At 43.3% G+C, this 20,918-nt stretch overlaps 1 protein-coding gene across 5 annotated transcripts in view; it reads left to right on the top strand.

Moving 5' to 3' along the window:
• The first annotated feature begins 1,139 nt into the window (after positions 1-1,139).
• Positions 1,140-20,918, top strand: part of LOC121587498 (AP-3 complex subunit sigma-1-like) — a 29,063-nt gene continuing 9,284 nt past the window's right edge. For all 5 annotated transcript variants that reach the window (XM_041904484.2, XM_041904485.2, XM_041904486.2 and 2 more), the window contains exons 1-5: positions 1,140-1,502; positions 11,002-11,093; positions 12,399-12,510; positions 12,635-12,706; positions 20,420-20,527. In XM_041904484.2, the coding sequence (XP_041760418.1) occupies positions 1,434-1,502; positions 11,002-11,093; positions 12,399-12,510; positions 12,635-12,706; positions 20,420-20,527 (453 nt within the window). In that variant the 5' untranslated portion in view covers positions 1,140-1,433. The remainder of the gene's footprint in view (positions 1,503-11,001; positions 11,094-12,398; positions 12,511-12,634; positions 12,707-20,419; positions 20,528-20,918) is intronic.

Here is a 20,918-nt window from a genome sequence, read left to right on the forward strand (position 1 = left end):
CAAATAAACGTACCTATAAATCGACTTGCTCTCTTGAGAACCTTGAGGATCTTGAAATGGAGTCAGTCAGCAGTTTGCACTGGTAGGAGTGACATTTTTGGAAAGAGTGAATTGCTGTTTTTTGGCTAACCCATACGTTGTGTCAAGCTTAGTAAAGAACAAACTGGGAACATCTGTGAACGTTTCGAGAAGTGAAATTGTTTGGGTTTTTTGTCCATCTAACCCCCAGAGGAAGCTGGCCGTTTCGAGTCATGCGTCTTGGGGCTCAACCTGTGTGTTGCTTTGCTCTCTGGAGCAGGCAGCCGCTCAAATAAGTGATTAGTGGGGTCGCGGTGGATCAAATGAAAAATAATATTCCTGGTGTTTGTGACGCCTGCCGTTTGGTGAGACTTAGACCCGGTGGCAATGGTGAGAATGAGAATACCCTGTCTGTCTTGTTGAGCTTTGACACAGAGTTTCTACCTGATAAGGTCAGGTTAGATTATATTTGCTATTCTGTGAGGGCCTGTTCCGAACTTTAGGTGCTAAGGATTCGGACATGTTGCAGCAGTGTGTAGAAGGGAGATTCCATGATGTGAGAAATGAACAGGAGGGCATAGTCAGAGGGAGCGAAAAGTTGTGATAGAGAAAGCACTGTGTGTCAACTGTAGGGGTGCCCATGCAGCTGGTGATCCGAAGTGCCCTGTAAGAGAGAGACAGGTTGAGATTGCCAGAGTTTCGAATGGGGCAGAAAGTTTCCTATGCAGAGGCAGTGAAGAGAGTAAAAGATAGCCCAAAGGGTGAGTGATTTGACTGCGAGCCCCCCAGTGAGTAGGCCTAGGCATGAAAATACAGAACCAGAGAGGATGAGTTTTAATAAGGTAGGATTTCTTGCATTTGTTGCTATGGTCATTAATTGTACCGCACAGATTAAATGGAAATCCCAGAAGATTGATTTGGTGGGTCAGCAGCAGAGAAGTTTTTGGGAGTCAGAGATTTTAGCGCAGAAGAGCTACAGGGGGGGTTTGTAAAGAAAATGTGCTATTTACACTCCAACCTGTGAATGGCAGCAATACGCAATAAAGTGACTAGTCTGCCAGAAAACTACACGAAGAAGAAGATTGCTAGGACTTTCTGCCATTTTGGTTACACTATCCAGTGGTTTCAGATCTAGTAAATTGGGACATCTCCAGCTGTCTCAAGTGTCTTGAAAGAAGTGGTAGAGGTTGATTTCTGACTGGGCAAATGGAACGTTCACCATCGCAGTTTGACCCACCACAGCTGCTGTAGTTAGAAGAAGATTAATGTTTTTTGACGTGGAGTATTTCCGCAAAAACTGGATTGAGAAGCGACATGTAATTTAGCCTTTTATCCGTTTTAGCTAGCTAGATTGAGACATATTTTAGGGTCCCAGGTAGACCATTTTTGTTCGCCCCCTCATAAAACAGAACATCATGATTAAAGCCATACTAATATTCAACAACCACGGAAAACCTCGGCTTTCTAAATTCTACGAGCATTACGTGAGTATGCGATTGTTTCTAATCTGCTAGCTAGTAGTAGCAAGCAAATCTGTCACACAGCTAATGTTAAAATGATCTAGCTAATTCAGATACTGTATGTTAGCGAATTCAGTAAAGTTAATTGAGAGTAACTAGTTAGCTAGCTACACTGTGGGATGCTCGTGTAAGGTTAACTATACAAAAGCTTTGACGTGACGTAACTAGCTAACATTAGCTATTACAAATTGGGCTGATAACTAGCTAACGTTAACTAGTAGGTAGTTAGATATGGCTTTGTTTATGCAATCAGGTCTGCCGATTGCCTAAACTATGTTGCTAGCTGTCTAGTTAGCTACCTTAGTTATTGTGCTAATTAATTGCATAATTATTACTGAAAACAAACAAACATTACTTGTTAGCTAACGGTACTAGCCATAATCTTAAACGGTGTAATTTGAGACCAGGGCCGGTTTCCCAAAACCAATTGAAGGGGAAGTTCACCCATTTTTACACGTCTCCTTATTACAGGTACTTATAGTTGATTCCCCAAACTGATTTTTGATATTTTGTTTCGTTATCACTTGCCATAGACTACAATGCATTATGAAAATGTGTCTAATCATGTTATAAAACACTCCAACCCAACTCATATTATACTGAACAAAAATATAAACGCTACATGCAACAATTTCAACGATTTTACTGAGTTAAAGTTCATATAAGGCCCACCCACTGGGGAGCCAGGCCCACCCACTGGGGAGCCAGGCCCAGCCAATCAGAATGAGTTTTTCCCCACAAAAGGGCTTTATTGCAGACAGAAATACTCCTTAGTTTCAACTGTCTGGGTGGCTGGTCTCAGACGATCCTGCTGGTGAAGAAGCCGGATGTGGAGGTCCTGGGCTGGTGTGGTTACATGTGGTCTGTGGTTGTGAGGCCAGTTGGATGTACTGCCAAATTCTCTAAAACTACGTTGGAGGCAGCTTATGGTAGAGAAATTAACATTCAATTATCTGGCAATAGCTCTGGTGGACATTCCTGCAGTCAGCATGCCAATTGCACACTCCCTCAAAACTTGAGACGTTTGTGGCATTGTGTTATGACAAAACTGCACATTTTAAAGTGGCCTTTTATTGTCCCCAGCACAAGTTGCACTTGTGTAATTATCATGCTGTTTAATCAGCTTCTTGATATGTCACACCTGTCTGGTGGATGAATTATCTTTGCAAAGGAGAAATGCTCACTAACAGGGATGTTATTTATTTTTATTTTTAAATTTTTTAGGGGGTAGATCAGCTTTAATATTGCAGATAGGTTGTAACTTCCATCAATGTAATTGTCTGCATCTCTTCCGATCCCCCATATGTTTTTTTCTCTCGCATATATATATATATACGTAGTGGCAGATCAGGGGGTTGGGTCAAGATGTTTACACAGATCAGACACGGACAGAGTATGATTAGCTCGGTTTCAAGGGTGTTTATTAATAAAATAATCAAAAGAAAAGGTTAGGTCTCCCCCATGAGATCCTCTCCAGGATACCGTCTCCAACTACACGGAAGTTAGCTTACTTCCCCCAGTCCCCTCTCATGTGCTGCCCTTCTGGCAGCTTTATGGGCCTTGCACAGCTGGTGAGCAATCCGCCCTTAATTACTCACCAGCTTCCAATCAGCCCCAATTAGTCCTGTCCGGGATCCCGTCGAGACCTGGCACGTCCAGCAGATGGAGCCACCGTGTATACTCCCATCTGTTACCAGGCCTCAACAAGTCTCCCCCTGGTGGCTGACCTGCTGTACGCTATACACGTATCCTGCCAGTCCCAGGAAGGACTTGACCTGTGTCTTGGTGCATGGAACGGGCCAGTCACGTACCGCGTGAACCTTCCTCTCCTGGGGCTTGACGTTCCCCCGTCCGATCAAATACCCCAGGTACTCCAACTCCTCGAACACTAGCTTGCATTTCTTGGGTTTGCGGTCAACCCGGCTTGTCTGAGCACGTCCAGCACCGCCTGGAGGCGCGTCAGGTGCTCCTCCCAACCTTGGCTGTGGATGATGATATCATCCAGATAGGCCGCTGCATACTGCTGGTGGGGTCGAAGCGCTCTGTTCATCAATCGCTGGAATGTGGGTGGGGCTCTGTGGAGACCGAACGGGATCACCCGGTACTGGTACAGACCGTCTGGTGTTGAGAACGCTGTTTTCTTCCGGGAGGAGGCTGCCAATGGTACCTGCCAGTATCCTTTGGTCAGGTCAAGGGTGCTGATGTACCGGGCCTTTCCCAATCGGTCGATTAGCTCGTCCACCCTCGGCATGGGGTAGGCGTCGAATACGCTTATGTCGTTCATACCCTGGAAATCGAGAAATTGCCAAGCAACTAAAGATCATTAAAACTTGTTGTACAAGATCTTCAATTTCTTGGCAATTTCTCACATGGAATAGCCTTCATTTCTCAGAACAAGAATAGAGTGACGAGTTTCAGAATGATGTTCTTTGTTTCTGGCCATTTTGAGCCTGTAATCGAACCCACAATTGCTGATGCTCCAGATACTCAACTAGTCTCAAGAAGGCCAGTTTTATTGCTTCTTTAATCAGCACAACAGTTTTCAGCTGTGTTAACATAATTGCAAAAGGGTTTTCTAATGATCAATTAGCCTTTTAAAATGATAAACTTTGATTAGCAAACACAACGTGCCATTGGAACACAGGATTGATGGTTGCTGATAATGGGCCTCTGTACGCCTATGTAGATATTCCATTAAAAATCAGCCGTTTCCAGCTACAATAGCCATTTACAACATTAATAGTGTCTACACTGTATTTCTGATCAATTCAATGTTATTTTAATGGACAAATTTTTTTATTTTCTTTTGAAAACAAGGACATTTCTAAGTGACCCCAAACTTTTGAACGGTAGTGTATGTATGTATATATATCTATAGTCCTCGTAATTTACAGCATTTCCTTCACTAAGACAACCAAACATTATTTTGCGGTGTGGATGGGGTCAACTTTTTGTCAGGTGTGGACCTCAAGTTCAGAACAGCTGTCAGTCAAAACCCATACTGCGCTGTGCAGCTCAGATCCTGAACTCTGTTGTCATTTATATCATGTTACTGTACATCCACTGTGTTCCAGTTTAGGCACTTATCAGTGCCCGGATCTGCCAATTTAGTGTGAAGGGTTTCCATCTTGGATAGTAGTAAAGTCACAGATAGAACAATGAGACGGATATTTCACTGGATGTATAACTGTGAAGCATCCCGTTGGCGTTTCCACTCATAACCAAATATGGAGGGGAGAGGAAGCCTAGTGGCTGGCAGTGGGAGAAGATGGACATTCTACAAATGTTCTCATCAATTAAACATTTGATCTCAATACAGAATCTGTTATGGACACAGTGGACTAAGTTTTGTACACTTTACCCTTTGCCTGTTCGGTTTCGGTTTGATTCTAATAAAATTATCACTGTTTTTATTCACTTTATTTGTTTTTTATTTGATTAAATAATAAAATAATCTCATCTCTAGAGCTACTGCCTTGCTGTATGACAATTACAATTTGAGTAGTTCAAAGTAAATAAGGCATACTTTTATGACTGCTGAATACAATCTATCAATCACTTAGGTTATGTATTTTCAGGCTTTCCATCCCTCTCGAACGGGCATTTTCCCAGTCTCCATGTCTTGCTCCGCACAGACCGGACAAGTTTAAGATGGCGTGCAATGGATTATGTTAATTACCATGTTTTCTGCGCTAAACTATGTAGAATATTGGCCTGTTAAACTACAACTCCTTACTACATCGCACAGTTCAGGCTTGATCTGATTTATCTCTACAGAAACTGCAGATCGAGCTCACAGAAAAAAAAACGGAATGAAATTGAATTCAAATAATTGAGCCGACGTCGTTCCGTTGGTTAAAAAAACTAAAAATAAGCTCAGCACTACCTGGAAGACTAAATAAACCCTTGCTCACCAGAATGTCATAAATCGATAGAATGAATGCTCCAATCTAACGTTAGTTGACATCAGTAAAGTAGTTTTTTTCTTTCCTCTTGCTTCTCTCGCGCAGCAAAGACGTTTAGTGATCGGGAGAAAATGCCCCCCCCCGGAAAAAAAAAAAGGGACGATTTTCTGTGCAAAACTTCCAAATGACATCAGTTTGACCGGTTTTAAGGAACATAAAAGCTGTTAAAACAACCCAACATGTTTTTGATAAGATTTCAGTTCAGCTTGGATGCATATTTTATGTGCTTGAAATACTATCAGCTTTTATCATGCTGATAAAGATAGCACCACCACCTTTACAGACGGTCCCTAACAGCGCATTCATTCTCTCAAGATGCTGGAAGAAAATACAGTGAGGGGGAAAAAAGTATTTGATCCCCTGCTGATTTTGTACGTTTGCCCACTGACAAAGATATGATCATTCTATAATTTTAATGGTAGGTTTATTTGAACAGTGAGAGACAGAATAACAACAACAAAATCCAGAAAAACGCATGTCAAAAATGTTATAAATTGATTTGTATTTTAATGAGGGAAATAAGTATTTGACCCCCTCTCAATCAGAAAGATTTCTGGCTCCTAAGTGTATTTTATTAAGGTAACAAGCTGAGATTAGGAGCACACTCTTAAAGGGAGTACTCCTAATCTCAGCTTGTTACCTGTATAAAAGACACCTGTCCACAGAAGCAATCAATCAATCAGATTCCAAACTCTCCACCATGGCCAAGACCAAAGAGCTCTCCAAGGATGTCAGGGACAAGATTGTAGACCTATACAATGCTGGAATGGGCTACAAGACCATCGCCAAGCAGCTTGGTGAGAAGGTGACAACAGTTGGTGCAATTATTCGCAAATGGAAGAAACACAAATGAACTGTCAATCTCCCTCGGCTGGTGCTCCATGCAAGATCTCACCTCGTGGAGTTGCAATGATCATGAGAACGGTGAGGAATCAGCCCAGAACTACACGGGAGGATCTTGTCAATGATCTCAAGGCAGCTGGAACCATAGTCACCAAGAAAACAATTGGTAACACACTACGCTGTGAAGGACTGAAATCCTGCAGCGCCCGCAAGGTCCCCCTGCTCAAGAAAGCACATATACAGGCCCGTCTGAAGTTTGCCAATGTACATCTGAATGATTCAGAGGAGAACTGGGTGAAAGTGTTGTGGTCAGATGAGACTAAAATCGAGCTCTTTGGCATCAACTCAACTCGCCGTGTTTGGAGGAGGAGGAATGCTGCATATGACTGCAAGAACACCATCCCCACCGTCAAACATGGAGGTGGAAACATTATGCTTTGGGGGTGTTTTTCTGCTAAGGGGACAGGACAACTTCACTGCATCAAATGGACGATGGACGGGGCCATGTACCGTCAAATCTTGGGTGAGAACCTCCTTCCCTCAGCCAGGACAATGAAAATTGGTCGTGGATGGGTATTCCAGCCTGACAATGACCCAAAACACACGGCCAAGGCAACAAAGGAGTGGCTCAAGAAGAAGCACATTAAGGTCCTGGAGTGGCCTTGCCAGTCTCCAGACCTTAATCCCATAGAAAATCTGTGGAGGGAGCTGAAGGTTCGAGTTGCCAAACGTCAGCCTCGAAACCTTAATGACTTGGAGAAGATCTGCAAAGAGGAGTGGGACAAAATCCCTCCTGAGATGTGTGCAAACCTGGTGGCCAACTACAAGAAACGTCTGACCTCTGTGATTGCCAACAAGGGTTTTGCCACCAAGTACTAAGTCATGTTTTGCAGAGGGGTCAAATACTTATTTCCCTCATTAAAATGCAAATCAATTTATAACATTTTTGACATGCGTGTTTCTGGATTTTTTTGTTGTTATTCTGTCTCTCACTGTTCAAATAAACCTACCATTAAAATTATAGACTGATCATGTCTTTGTCAGTGGGCAAACGTACAAAATCAGCAGGGGATCAAATACTTTTTTCCCTCACTGTAAATCCTATTTCTCCACTCCTTTTACTGAGTCAAAATGTACATTTTGTATATATTGTTACTGCAAAAAATGCTGAATTCTGCAGGAGTTAACATTAACTTAGGCTATGTGAGAGGTTATAGACCTACAGTCAGTATCCAGATTTCAGTTAGGCTACTATTAGATGAAACCCATCTGAACAGTACAGTTCCCTTGGCGTGCCAAGACCCTGTCATCACACACAACATAGTGGCACTGCTATCATCCTCTTTTACCACTTCACCAAATCTTTCCCAAACGTTAGACTAGTGTTCTGGCCCTCACTTCTATTTATATTCATTTCCATTTCGCAGCTTTTGTCCTATTGAATTAAACTCTGATATTGTCCTTTTTGCTTCAGTGGATCGACGTGAACTTTTTTTGCACAAGTTCCTTAAAGGCAATTGGTGTGTATTTGCCGCTAAAGATTAGCCTACGCAGTAACGACAGATAAAAATAATGAAAGGAATCATCCTTGACATTTTTACAACTTGATTGGAGTCCACCTGTGGTAAATGCAATTGATTGGACATGATTTGGCAAGGCACACACCTGTCTATATAAGGTCCCACAGTTGACAGTGCATGTCAGAGCAAAATCCAAGCCATGAGGTCGAAGGAATTGTCCCTAGAGCTCAGAGACGGGATTGTGTCGAGGCAAAAAAAATTCTGCAGCATTGAAGGTCCCCAAGAACAGAGTGGCTTCCAACATTCTTAAATGGAAGAAGTTTGGAACCACCAAGACTTCTTTACGGCTGGCCGCCCTGCCAAACTGAGCAATCGGGGGAGAAGGGCCTCTGGCACCACACTCCCAGAGCCCTCACCTCCTCCTGGACTTGAACCCGATCGAACATCTCTGGAGAGACCTGAAAATAGCTGTGCAGCGACGCTCCCCATCCAACCTGACAGAGCTTGAGAGGATCTGCAGAGAAGAATGGGAGAAACTCCCCAAATAAAAAAATATGCCATTTAGCAGACGCTTTTATCCAAAGCGACTTACAGTCATGCGTGCATACATTTTTTGTGTATGGGTGGTCCCGGGGATCGAACCCACTACCTTGGCGTTACAAGCGCCGTGCTCTACCAGCTGAGCTACAGAGGTACAGGTGTACCCAAGAAGACTTGAGGCTGTAATCGCTGCCAAAGGTGCTTCAACTAAGTACTGAGTAAAGGGTCTGAATGCTTATGTAAATAAGGTATTTCAGTTTTATTTGTAATACATTTGCAGAACATTTGTTTTTGCTTTGTCATTATGGGGTATTTTGTGTGGGGGGGGAAGAAAAAAAAAGATTGAATCCATTCTAGAATAAGGCTGTAACAAAATGTGGAAAAAGTCTAGGGGTCTGAATAGTTTCTGAATGCACTATAGATATGAATTGCACAACAATTATACATAAGTTGTAAGTTTACCGCATTTTCTCCCAAGTTTTGTGATATCCAATTCCTTCTTAACACACTGATCTCTTAACCCAGAACCCAGCCGCAACGTTTTTCAACAGAATTGGCGGAATGAAAAACCCCTGATCACCGTAAACACAGTTCACTTTCATAGCAGCCACATACCAACACCATTATCACTTTGCTCGTTGTAATTCCTACCTGCATCTTTGCGCTCTCCTCCTCTCTCACTTTTTCCCTTTACTTGTGGACCTCAGTGCACAACACATCGACTGTCTGTAACCAGGCGAAAAAACATTTCCATGCCAAGCCTTCATATCATAACCGCTACACACAGCCTACATCGTTGTCACCATATTATTTAACATCATAGTAGACATAGCTAATAGAACTAACGCATTAGCAAACCCTCCACAATCATGCAGTACAGTGTACTGACAGCAAGCACTTTAGCAGTTACACCGGCGGGCCCCGGTGGCAATAAATTAATACAACCAAAAGATTACCTTGACTTGGAAGAGTTCCAGTGTTGGATAGTCATAGCCAGATGACTAACATAGCGTCTCTCTCTGTTTTGAGCTGGGTGTTTTGAGTAGGCTTAACTAACTAGCTAGCTAAGTGAAAAAAAAATACTATTAAATATACACGTGTTGTGGACACCCCTTCAAATTAGTGGATTCGGCTATTTCAGCCACGCCCGTTGCTGACAGGTGTATAAAATCGAGCACACAGCCATTCTATCGCCATAGACAAACATTGGAAGTAGAATGGCCTTACTGAAGAGTTCAGAGCTGCCTCGGTCAACTGTAAGTGCTGTTATTGTGAAGTGGAAACGTCTAGGAGCAACAACGGCTCAGCCGCGAAGTGGTAGGCCACACAAGCTCACAGAACGATACCGCCGAGTGCTGAAGCGCACAGAGTGTAGAAATCATCTGTCCTCAGTTGCAACACTCACTACCGAGTTCCAAACTGCCTCTGGAAACAATGTCAGCACAATAATTGTTCGTTGGGAACTTCATGAAATGGGTTTCCATGGCCGAGCAGCCGCACACAAGCCTAAGATCACCATGCGCAATGCGAAGCGTCGGCTGGAGTGGTGTAAAGCTCGCCGTCATTGGACTCTGGAGCAGTGGAAACGCGTTCTCTGGAGTGATGAATCACACTTCACCATCTGGCTGTCCGACGGACGAATCTGGGTTTGGCGGATGCCAGGAGAACGTTACCTGCCCGAATGCATAGTGCCAACTGTAAAGTTTGGTGGAGGAGGAATAATGGTCTAGGCCCCTTAGTTCCAGTGAAGGGAAATCTTAACACTGTAGCGTACAATGACATTCTAGATGATTCTGTGCTTCCAACTTTGTGACAACTGTTTGGGGAAGGCCCTTTCCTGTTTTTGCATGACAATGCCCCCATGCACAAAGCGAAGTCAATACAGAAATGGTTTGTCGACATCGGTGTGGAAGAACTTGACTGTCCTGCACAGAGCCCTGACCTCAACCCCATCGAACACCTTTGGGATGAATTGGAACGCTGACTGTGAGCCAGGCCTAATCGCCCAACATCAGTGCCCAACCTCACTAATGCTCTTGTGGCTGAATGGAAGCAAGTCCCCACTGCAATGTTCCAACATATATTGGAAAGCCTTCCCAGAAGAGTGGAGGCTGTTATAGCAGCAAAGGGGGGACCAACTCCATATTAATGCCCATGATTTTTGGAATGAGATGTTTGACGAGCAGGTGTCCACATACATTTGCTGTCTGAAAACCTTGTATCTCCCAAACTTTTCAGAAACTTGAAAAAACTGCCATATTTGACCATTAGTCTAACAGACAATAACACAACTTCAGAAACTATTTTGAATATATTTTCTTGGTCCTAGATTCAGGAAAGCACATTGAGGGTAGTACATTGAGAGGGACTTAACTGCTTTCAGTTCCTCAAAAAAAGCATGGTTATGTGACCACTGGATGTACTGCTACTTTTCCAGTTTATAAGTGTGAAAATATGGTAGTCTCAGCCATCAGTATATTATCAGAAAAAAGATTGGTTAGTTTTAAGCATAAATGTTCTGCAGACCTATACCAAAAGCTTAACATTTTTGTTTTCTCATCCACACTGACTGTGTTTGTACTGTTTGTTCCACAGAGTGAAGACACAGAACAACAAATCATCAGAGAAACATTTCATCTGGTATCCAAAAGAGATGAGAACGTCTGCAATTTCCTAGAAGGTGGAATGTAAGAGATTTCTTTAAGATGTCGTAAACTGTCCACAAGTACTGAAAACCATAACCCCCCACGTGCTGGACCCTATTGATGTAGAAGGCTTTATCTTAACATTTCCTGCTCATGTAACAATGAAATGCATAATCTTTCAATTTCATGTACATATATACAACTGCTACAAACCAACGATTTGATCTGATGATGTGGGCTGCTCAACAAAACGCTCCATGAGTAGAATCAGCTTTTCATGATGCAATATCACATGACACATTGCACTACATGGGAGAGCTAAGGGACAGAGGGGGAGCCTGGTATCAGATGGTGGCTAGCTGGAGGGAGAGAAATTGGATCATCATGAATAGTTAAATATGAATTCATCATTCATGAAGCAGGCTATTGCGTTGTGGAACCTCCTCTCACACAACAGAGGATAATACAATTGGGGTGTATTCATTAGTGCACACTGTAGCAAAATGTTTTGCAACGGGAAACGTTTTGCTTTGAGAATTAGCCTTTCTTATTGGACAAGTTCAGGTTAGTCTCCCTCTGTTTCGGCCCGTTTGCTTTTTTCTGTTTGGTTCCTAGTGAATACACCACTGGGATCCCTGGTATATGATTGTTGCTACTGCTTAGGCTCATCAACAAATATGATGTTGCTCAAGCAGATTCAGGTCAACGTGTTTTTGCCTTACAAAGATTGTTCAAGGCTTCTGTACTTGGCCTGGACACGTGACCAAGTCAATCTTTTGGACAAAACAGTCTGCTGACCCTTTTACTTGTTCATCATACCAGCATGTTTGGCTGTGTTTCACATACCAGCATGTTTGGCTGTGTTTCACATACCAGCATGTTTGGCTGTGTTTCACATTATAGAATGTGTGTGTTGGGTAATGAACATGACACGGTACTATCCCATGCATTGATTGGTGTCATGTGAGTGTGTTCCCCTTGTCGTGTGGACTGTTGTTCCGATGTAGAGGTGAAGTACTAGGAGACAGTGCTGCTGAAGTGTCAGTTTGTAGTGTAAGCACACAGGGCAGATGTCTTGTTGTTGCATTGATCTCTGTTAACCAACCTTGGCTCACTTCCACATGCATGCCAGTCTTCACAGATCCCAGGCAAATGCACACCAACTGGGGTGTATTTACTAGACACCAAACGGAAGCAAACGGGCTGAAACGAGCCAGAACCTACCTGAATTTGACCAATAAATAACACATTTTAATTGCAAAGGTTTTGCTACGGTTTGCGCTAATGAATACAACCCTGTTCAGAGAAGGTTTCGATTGTCCCTTCATTTTGTTTTTGTGTCGTTAGGTTGATAGGTGGGTCGGAGAACAAGCTCATCTACAGACACTATGCCACGCTCTACTTCGTATTCTGCGTCGATTCCTCTGAGAGTGAGCTTGGCATCCTAGACCTTATCCAGGTAATATTTCCAAAGTCTTTAAAACAATATATTGTTCAACTACGACCGTTTGGTACCACAATCTTAGTTTTTGGTGGACGGTAGATGATTACACTGTTCAGTGAATGTGATCGTCTCTCCACAGGTGTTTGTGGAAACGCTGGACAAATGCTTTGAGAATGTCTGTGAACTTGACTTAATTTTCCACGTGGACAAGGTAGAGAATTATTTTATCAACTATATCCTATTATTTCACCCTTAATTTTAATATTTACTATACCAAGAATGTAAGAGTCAACCTTGCCCCAAACAGCTGCATTTAATGCTCACAATGAATGTGTGACTTCCCATAGAAACTCACTGTGCTATAGTGTCATTTGTTTACTATAAGGCTGTCTAGGTGAATTAATCTCCCCTGTCAAATCAAAGTTGGTCGCTTACACAGTTTAGCAGATGTTTTAGCGGGTGCATCAAAATGCTTGAATGCAGCGAAATCCTTGTGGAAACAGGGTGGCTGTGTCTCTCAGCGTCATCTTGATGATATCCCTGTGACAATGCTTCGACCCTGCTGGCTCTTGTCACAAGAAAATCTATCGTGAATGTCTAGCCAAGTGTGGCAGCGAAGCATGATATTACAGACTTTTTGTACAGGTTGCAGCATTTCACGCACAGCGATGCCGTTGATATTCATGTGTACAGAGAGTAATATGAGCAAAGCGAAAGCGAGATAATTGTGACCGCAGCAATCTACTTAAACAAAACCGTTATATACTGAACAAAAATATAAATGCAACATGCAACAATTTCAACGATTTTACTGTTTTTTTTACTGAGAATAATAATGGTGCCGGAGAAGATGGCTGCCGTTTTACGGCCCCCTAACCAATTGTGCTATTATGTGTGTTTTTTCGGATTATTTGTAATTTATTCTGTACATAATGTTTCTGCCACTGTCTCTTATGACCAAAAAGTGCTTCTGGATATCAAGACAGCGATTACTCACCTCGTATTGGATGAAATATTTTTTTCATCAACGAGATGCACGCAAAATATATTCTACAGACACCCGACAAGGCCCAAATCCCCATCATTCGCATGAGAAAGAGACGGAGATATCGTGGACGTAGGTCTGGGTGCCTTGTAAGGATCCGACGGCGAGCGAGTAATCTGCCTCTACCATCAGTCCTATTAGCCAATGTACAATCATTGGAAAGCAAAATAGACGACCTACGATCACGGATATCCTACCAACGGGACATTAAAAACTGGAATATCTTATGTTTCACCGAGTCGTGGCTGAACGACGACATGGATAACATACAGCTGGCGGGATATACGCTACATCGGCAGGATAGAACGGCTGACTCCGGTAAGACAAGGGGGGATGGTCTGTGTATATTTGTAAACAACAGCTGGTGCACGAAATCTAATATTAAGGAAGTCTTGAGGTTTTGCTCGAGGCTATCTCATGATAAGCTGTAGTCCACACTATTTACCAAGAGTTTTTATCTATATTTTTCGTAGCTGTCTATTTACCACCACAAACCGATGCTGGCACTAAGACTGCATGAGCTGTATAAGGCCATAAGCAAACAGGAAAACGCTCATCCAGACGCAGCGCTCCTAGTGGCCGGGGACTTTAATGAAGGGAAACTTAAATCCGTTCTACCTCATTTCTACCAGCATGTTAAATGTGCAACCAGAGGAAAAAAAACTCTAGACCACCTTTACTCCACACACAGAGACGCGTACAAAGCTCTCCCTCGCCCTCCTTTTGGCAAATCTGACCATAATTCTATCCTCCTGATTCCTGCTTATAAGCAAAAACTGGAGCAGGAAGCACCAGTGACTCGGTTAATAAGGAAGTGGTCAGATGACGCAGATGCTAAGCTACAGGACTGTTTTGCTAGCACAGACTGGAATATGTTCCGTGATTCTTCCGATGGCATTGAGGAGTACACCACATCAGTCACTGGCTTCATCAATAAGTGCATCGATGACGTCGTCCCCACAGTGACCGTACGTACATACCCCAACCAGAAGCCATGGATTACAGGCAACATCCGCGCTGAGCTAAAGGGTAGAGCTGCCGCTTTCAAGGAGCGGGACGCTTATAAGAAATCCCGCTATGCCCTCCGACGAACCATCAAACAGGCAAAGAGTCAATACGGGACTAAGATTGAATCGTACTACACTGGCTCCGACCCTCGTTGGATGTGGCAGGGCTTGCAAACTATCACAGACTACAAAGGGAAGCACAGTCGCAAGCTGCCCAGTGACACGAGCCTACCAGACGAGCTAAATCACTTCTATGCTCGCTTCGAGGCAATCAACACTGAAGCAAGCATGAGAGCATCAGCTGTTCCGGATGACTATCTGATCACGCTCTCCGTAGTCGATGTGAGTAAGACTTTTAAGCAGGTCAAAATTCACAAGGCCACAGGGCCAGATGGATTACCAGGACACGTACTCCGAGCATGCGTTGACCAACTGGCAAGTGTCTTCACTGACATTTTCAACATGTCCCTGACTGTAATACCATCATGTTTCAAGCAGACCACCATAGTCCCTGTGCCCAAGAACACTAAGATAACCTGCCTAAATGACTACCAACCCGTAGCACTCAGGTCTGTAGCCATGAAGTGCTTTGAAAGGCTGGTCATGGCTCATATCAACACCTTTATCCCAGAGACCCTAGACCCACTTCAATTTGCATACCGCCCCAACAGATCCACAGATGATGCAGTCTCTATTGTATTCCACACTGCCCTTTCCCACCTGGACAAGAGGAACACCTACGTGAGAATGCTATTCATTGACAACACTATAGTGCCCTCAAAGCTCATCGCTAAGGACCGTGGGACTAAACACCTCCCTCTGCAACTGGATCCTGGACTTCCTGACGGGCCGCTTCCAGGTGGTAAGGGTAGGTAACAACACATCTGACACGCTGATCCTCAACACGGTGGCCCCTCAGGGGTGCGTGCTCAGTCACCTCCTGTACCCATGACTGTGTGGCCAGGCACTACTCCAACACCATCATTAAGTTTGCCGACGATACAACAGTGGTAGGCCTGATCACCGACAACGATGAGACGGCCTATAGGGAGGAGGTCAGAGACCTGGCAGTGTGGTGCCAGGATAACAACCTCTCCCTCAACGTGATCAAGACAAAGGAGATGATTGTGGGCTACAGGGGAAAAAAAGAGGACTGAGCACGCCCACATTCTCATCAACGGGGCTGTAGTGGAATAGGTTGAGAGCTTCAAGTTCCTTGGTGTCCACATCACCAACAAACTATCATGGTCCAAACACATCAAGACAGTCGTGAAGAGGGCACGACAAAGCCTATTTCCCCAGGAGACTGAAAAGATTTGCCATGGGTCCTCAGATCCTCAAAGAGTTCTAGAGCTGCACCATCGAGAGCATCCTGACTGGTTGCATCACTGCCTGGTATGGCAACTGCTCGGCCTCCGACCGCAAGGCACTACAGAGGGTAGTGCGTACGGCCCAGTACATCACTGGGGCCAAGCTTCCTGCCATCCAGGACCTCTATACCAGGAGGTGTCAGAGGCCCTAAAAATTGTCAAAGACTGCAGCCACCCTAGTCATAGACTGTTCTCTCTGCTACCGCACGGCAAGTGGTACCGGAGCCAGGGGCGGTGTGTTCAATAGGGCGATATGGGCGACGCACTGCCAAACGGGAAAAGGAAGGGATTTTTTTTCTAATCAATTATATCACGGCAACAGTAGTTATCAGTGTTGTAATCTAGACGTCTGATCTGCCACAGTGCCACACTGCCACTAAATGTCCAATCAGGCTAAAGTCGTGCTTCAAATGGCCCCCCCCCCTTTTGGGGCGATTTCAGTCAGGTTGAAAATCGCCCAGAAGTCTGTCATAGACTCCCATGTAAAATCTATTTTTTTCAAATTTCAGAGCTTTCAATACAATCTCTATGGGTTTCTGAGGGCTTGCACTTACGCGCTTTCGTCATACGTAACGTAACCATGAACGTAACTAAGAAAAGAGCGGGTAGCAGCATCAATCAATTCACGTACTACTATCAAGATGGCTATAGCGTTCAGTGCAACTCGATTGTCTCTTTGAAAGAAGTTCACATCAGAGACAACCACAAAGTGCAGGAGCGCTTTTTTGAGTTCCTTCCCATCTCGGAATCAACCTCAGTCTCAATCGCCAGTGTGCTTTTGGAGAGACTGAACGGTCTTTTTGCCGACGACGTGAAAGTCAAACTCATTGCGCAAGCTTACGATGGAGCCAGTGTGATGAGGCGAGAGAAGGCAAAAGGTGCGTGAGCATTTCAAGAAAGGCCATTACGTGCATTGCTATGCGCATCAGCTGAATTTGATCATGCAGCAAGCTAAAAAGTAACTAGTAAACTAGTCCTCAGCATGCCTGATTTCAATGAGAAAGTCATTGACCGCTTTGCTGCATTGAAAGAGAGAAGAGAACAGTTTCAGTACAAGTAATGTAGCCTCTCTCTCTCTTTGTCCCTCCCTGTCTGTCTCTTTAACACACACACGCCCAAATCAGTTCACAGTTGATGTTGTTTAAAATAGTTATTTTTCATTTTTAAAAAAAGTAAACAATTTTTTTTACAAATCTATACAATTGGCCAGAATATGGTTGTTCATATTTACAAAGCCATACAGATAGCTGTGTTTACCTTTTCTAGAAATTATTTTCAAATTCTGTTTTCAGGCAAAATGTCTATCACTGTTCATTTTCACAAATCTATACAAGAGGGCAGAATATGGAAGTCTATAAAAATTTCTTATTACCAATAACTTGCATCAATGTTTTCAGTAGCCTCTATCAAAAGCTCCTGCTTGCTCAGGTGCACATATTTCCAATTCAACCATGAGGCCTTTTTGAAGCAAGTAATGTGTATATCAGTATTGACTTATATGCTGCCCCTGTCTTCATGTTGTTGCTGGACATATCTTTTTAAAATGTGTGTAGGTCACCTAAATCATCAGAAAAATGGCCCCCCCTGAGATTTTTTTCAGGAGCCGCCACTGACCGGAGCGCCAAGTCTAGGTCCAAAAGGCTTCTCAACAGCTTCTACCCCCAAGCCATAAGACTCCTGAACAGCTAATCACGGCTACCCGGACTATTTGTATTGTCCCCCCACCCCACTCCACCCCCTCTTTTACGCTGCTGCTACTCTGTTTATTATCTATGCATAGTCACTTTAACTCTACCCTCATGTACATATTACATCAATTATCTTGTCTCACCTGTGCCCCCGCACATTGACTCTGTATCGGTACCCCCTGTATATAACCTCCCTAGTGTTATTTTATTTTACTGCTGCTCTTTAATTATTTTAACTTATTACTTAACCAACCACTTGGGAACCAGGCCCAGCCAGTCTGAATTAGTTTTTTCCCCGCAAAAGGGCTTTATTACAGACAGAAATACTCCTCAGTTTCATCAGCTGTCTGGGTGGCTGGTCTCAGATGATCCCGCAGGTGAAGAAGGCAGATGTGGAGGTCCTTGGCTGGTGTAGTTACACGTGGTCTGCGGTTGTGAGGCCAGTTGGACGTACTGCCAATTTCTCTAAAACGACGTTGGAGGCTGATTATGGTAGAGAAATGAACATTGAATTCTCTGGCAACAGCTCTGGTGGACATTCCTGTAGTCAGCATTCCAATTGCACGCTCCTTTAAAACATGAGACATCTGTGGCATTGGGTTGTGTAACAAAACTGCACATTTTAGTGGCCTTTTATTGTCCCCAGCACAATGCACCTGTGCAATGATCATGCTGTTTAAATAGCTTCTTGATATGCCACACCTGTCAGGTGGATGGATTATCTTGTCAAAGGAGAAATGCTTACTAACAGGGATGTAAACAAATTTGTGCACAACATTTTACAGAATTACGCTTTTTGTGCTTATGGAAAATTTCAGCAATCTTTTATTTCAGCTCATGAACCATGGGACCAACACTTTACATGTTGCATTTTATATTTTTGTTTAGTATAAATGTGAGTGTGTGATTTGTTAGTACATCCAATGTTTTGACAATAGATAGGGTTGCATGCATATCTCACATCAGGTCATTTGTTTTCAAGGGTTGTTGATCTCCTGTTCGCATTTGTTTAGCCTCTTTAATATGTAACAATGATAATAAATATGAAATAATCCTGTAGAGCAGGGTTTCCCAAACTCTGTCCTGGGGCCCCCTGGGTGCACAAAATAAGGCACACAAAATAACCCCCCCTAAAACATACAGTTGAAGTCGGAAGTTTACATACTCTAAGGTTGGAGTCATTAAAACTCGTTTTTCAACCACTCCACAAATTTCTTGTTAACAAACTATAGTTTTGGCAAGTCGGTTAGGACATCTACTCTGTGCATGACACAAGTAATTTTTCCAACAATTGTTTACAGACATATTATTTCACTTATAATTCACTATCACAATTCCAGTGGGTCAGAAGTTTACATACACTAAGTTGACTGTGCCTTTAAACAGCTTGGAAAACTCCAGAAAATGATGTCATGGGTTTAGAAGCTTCTGATAGGCTAATTGACATCATTTGAGTCAATTGGAGGGGTACCTGTGGATGTATATCAAGGCCTACCTTCAAACTCAGTGCCTCTTTGCTTGACATCATGGGAAAATCAAAAGAAATCAGCCAAGAAAAAAAATGGTAGACCTCCACAAGTCTGGTTCTGAAGGTTCTACTTTCATCTGTACAAACAATAGTACGCAAGTATAAACACCATGGGACCACGCAGCTGTCAAACCGCTCAGGAAGGAGACGCGTTCTGTCTCCTAGAGATGAACGTACTTTGGTGCAAATCAATCCCAGAACAACAGCAAAGGACCTTGTGAAGATGCTGGAGGAAACAGGTACAAAAGTATCTATATCCACAGTAAAACGAGTCCTATATCGACATAACCTGAAAGGCCGCTCAGCAAGGAAGAAGCCACTGCTCCAAAACCGCCATAAAGAAGCCAGACTACGGTTTGCAACTGCACATGGGGACAAAGATCGTACTTTTTGGAGAAATGTCTTCTGGTCTGATGAAACAAAAATAGAACTGTTTGGCCATAATGACCATTGTTATGTTTGGAGGAAAAAGGGGAAGACTTGCAAGCCGAAGAACACCATCCCAACCGTGAAGCACAGGGGTGGCAGCATCATGCTGTGGGTGTGCTTTGCTGCAGGAGGGACTGGTGCACTTCACAAAATGGATGGCATCATGAGGAAGGAAAATTATGTGGATATATTGAAGCAACATCTCAAGACATCAGTCAGGAAGTTAAAGCTTGGTCGCAAATGGGTCTTCCAAATGGACAATGACCCCAAGCATACTAAAAAGTTGTGGCAAAATGGCGTAAGGACAACAAAGTCAAGGTATTGGAGTGGCCATCACAAAGCCCTGACCTCAATCCTATAGAAAATGTGTGGGCAGAACAGAAAAGGCGTGTGCGAGCAAGGAGACCTACAAACCTGACTCAGTTACACCAGGTCTGTTAGGAGGAATGGGCCAAAATTCACCCAATTTATTGTGGGAAGCTGGTGGAAGGCTACCGAAAACGTTTGACCCAAGTTAAACAATTTAAAGGCAATGCTACCAAATACGAATTGAGTGTATGTAAACTTCTGACCACTGGGAATGTGATGAAAGAAATAAAAGCTAAAATAAATAATTCTCTCTACTATTATTCTGACATTTCACATTCTTAAAATAAAGTGGTGATCCTAACTGACCTAAAACAGGGAATTTTTACTAGGATTAAATGTCAGGAATTGTGAAGAACTGAGTTTAAATGTATTTGGCTAAGGTGTATGTAAACTTCCGACTTCAACTGTATATTTTGGTTAACAGTAATAGTATGTTTTCTCAGTCTGAGAATAGCCTATAAATAGAACATTTTGCATTGAACCTTTAGGTACACAATATACTGGCAGAGATGGTGATGGGAGGGATGGTGCTGGAGACCAACATGAATGAGATCATCACACAGGTGGACGCCCAAACCAAAATGGAGAAATCGGAGGTAAGAGTGGCAGTACTTCTTTCTGACTTCTCATACTCCAGGTATGTGTAGGCATGTGTGTATGCTGGAACCTGCATGCCCTTCCAGTGCCTTTGTGATGCTCCTGACTGAGTGTTTGTGCTCTCTGGCCCTCCGCTACTGCACTGCGTCACCACACAGAATGACATTTCTCTTCCTTCTTACCCCAAAGTTATAATCATCATCACAGACACCGATTGTCTCTTCTCTGGAATCTAAATTTACACAGTGTCCAATGCATCTGCGGAATCTTGATCCTCAACAATCACACACTCATGAGATGCATTGCTCATCCAACTCTACAGACTGGACATGTCGTGTTGACGTATTTGCTTAAATGGCGAGGTGGTGGTAGCGTTTCTATGGCTGTTGA

This window comes from Coregonus clupeaformis, chromosome 18, assembly GCF_020615455.1.
Source record: "Coregonus clupeaformis isolate EN_2021a chromosome 18, ASM2061545v1, whole genome shotgun sequence".
Classification (NCBI taxonomy): domain Eukaryota; kingdom Metazoa; phylum Chordata; class Actinopteri; order Salmoniformes; family Salmonidae; genus Coregonus; species Coregonus clupeaformis.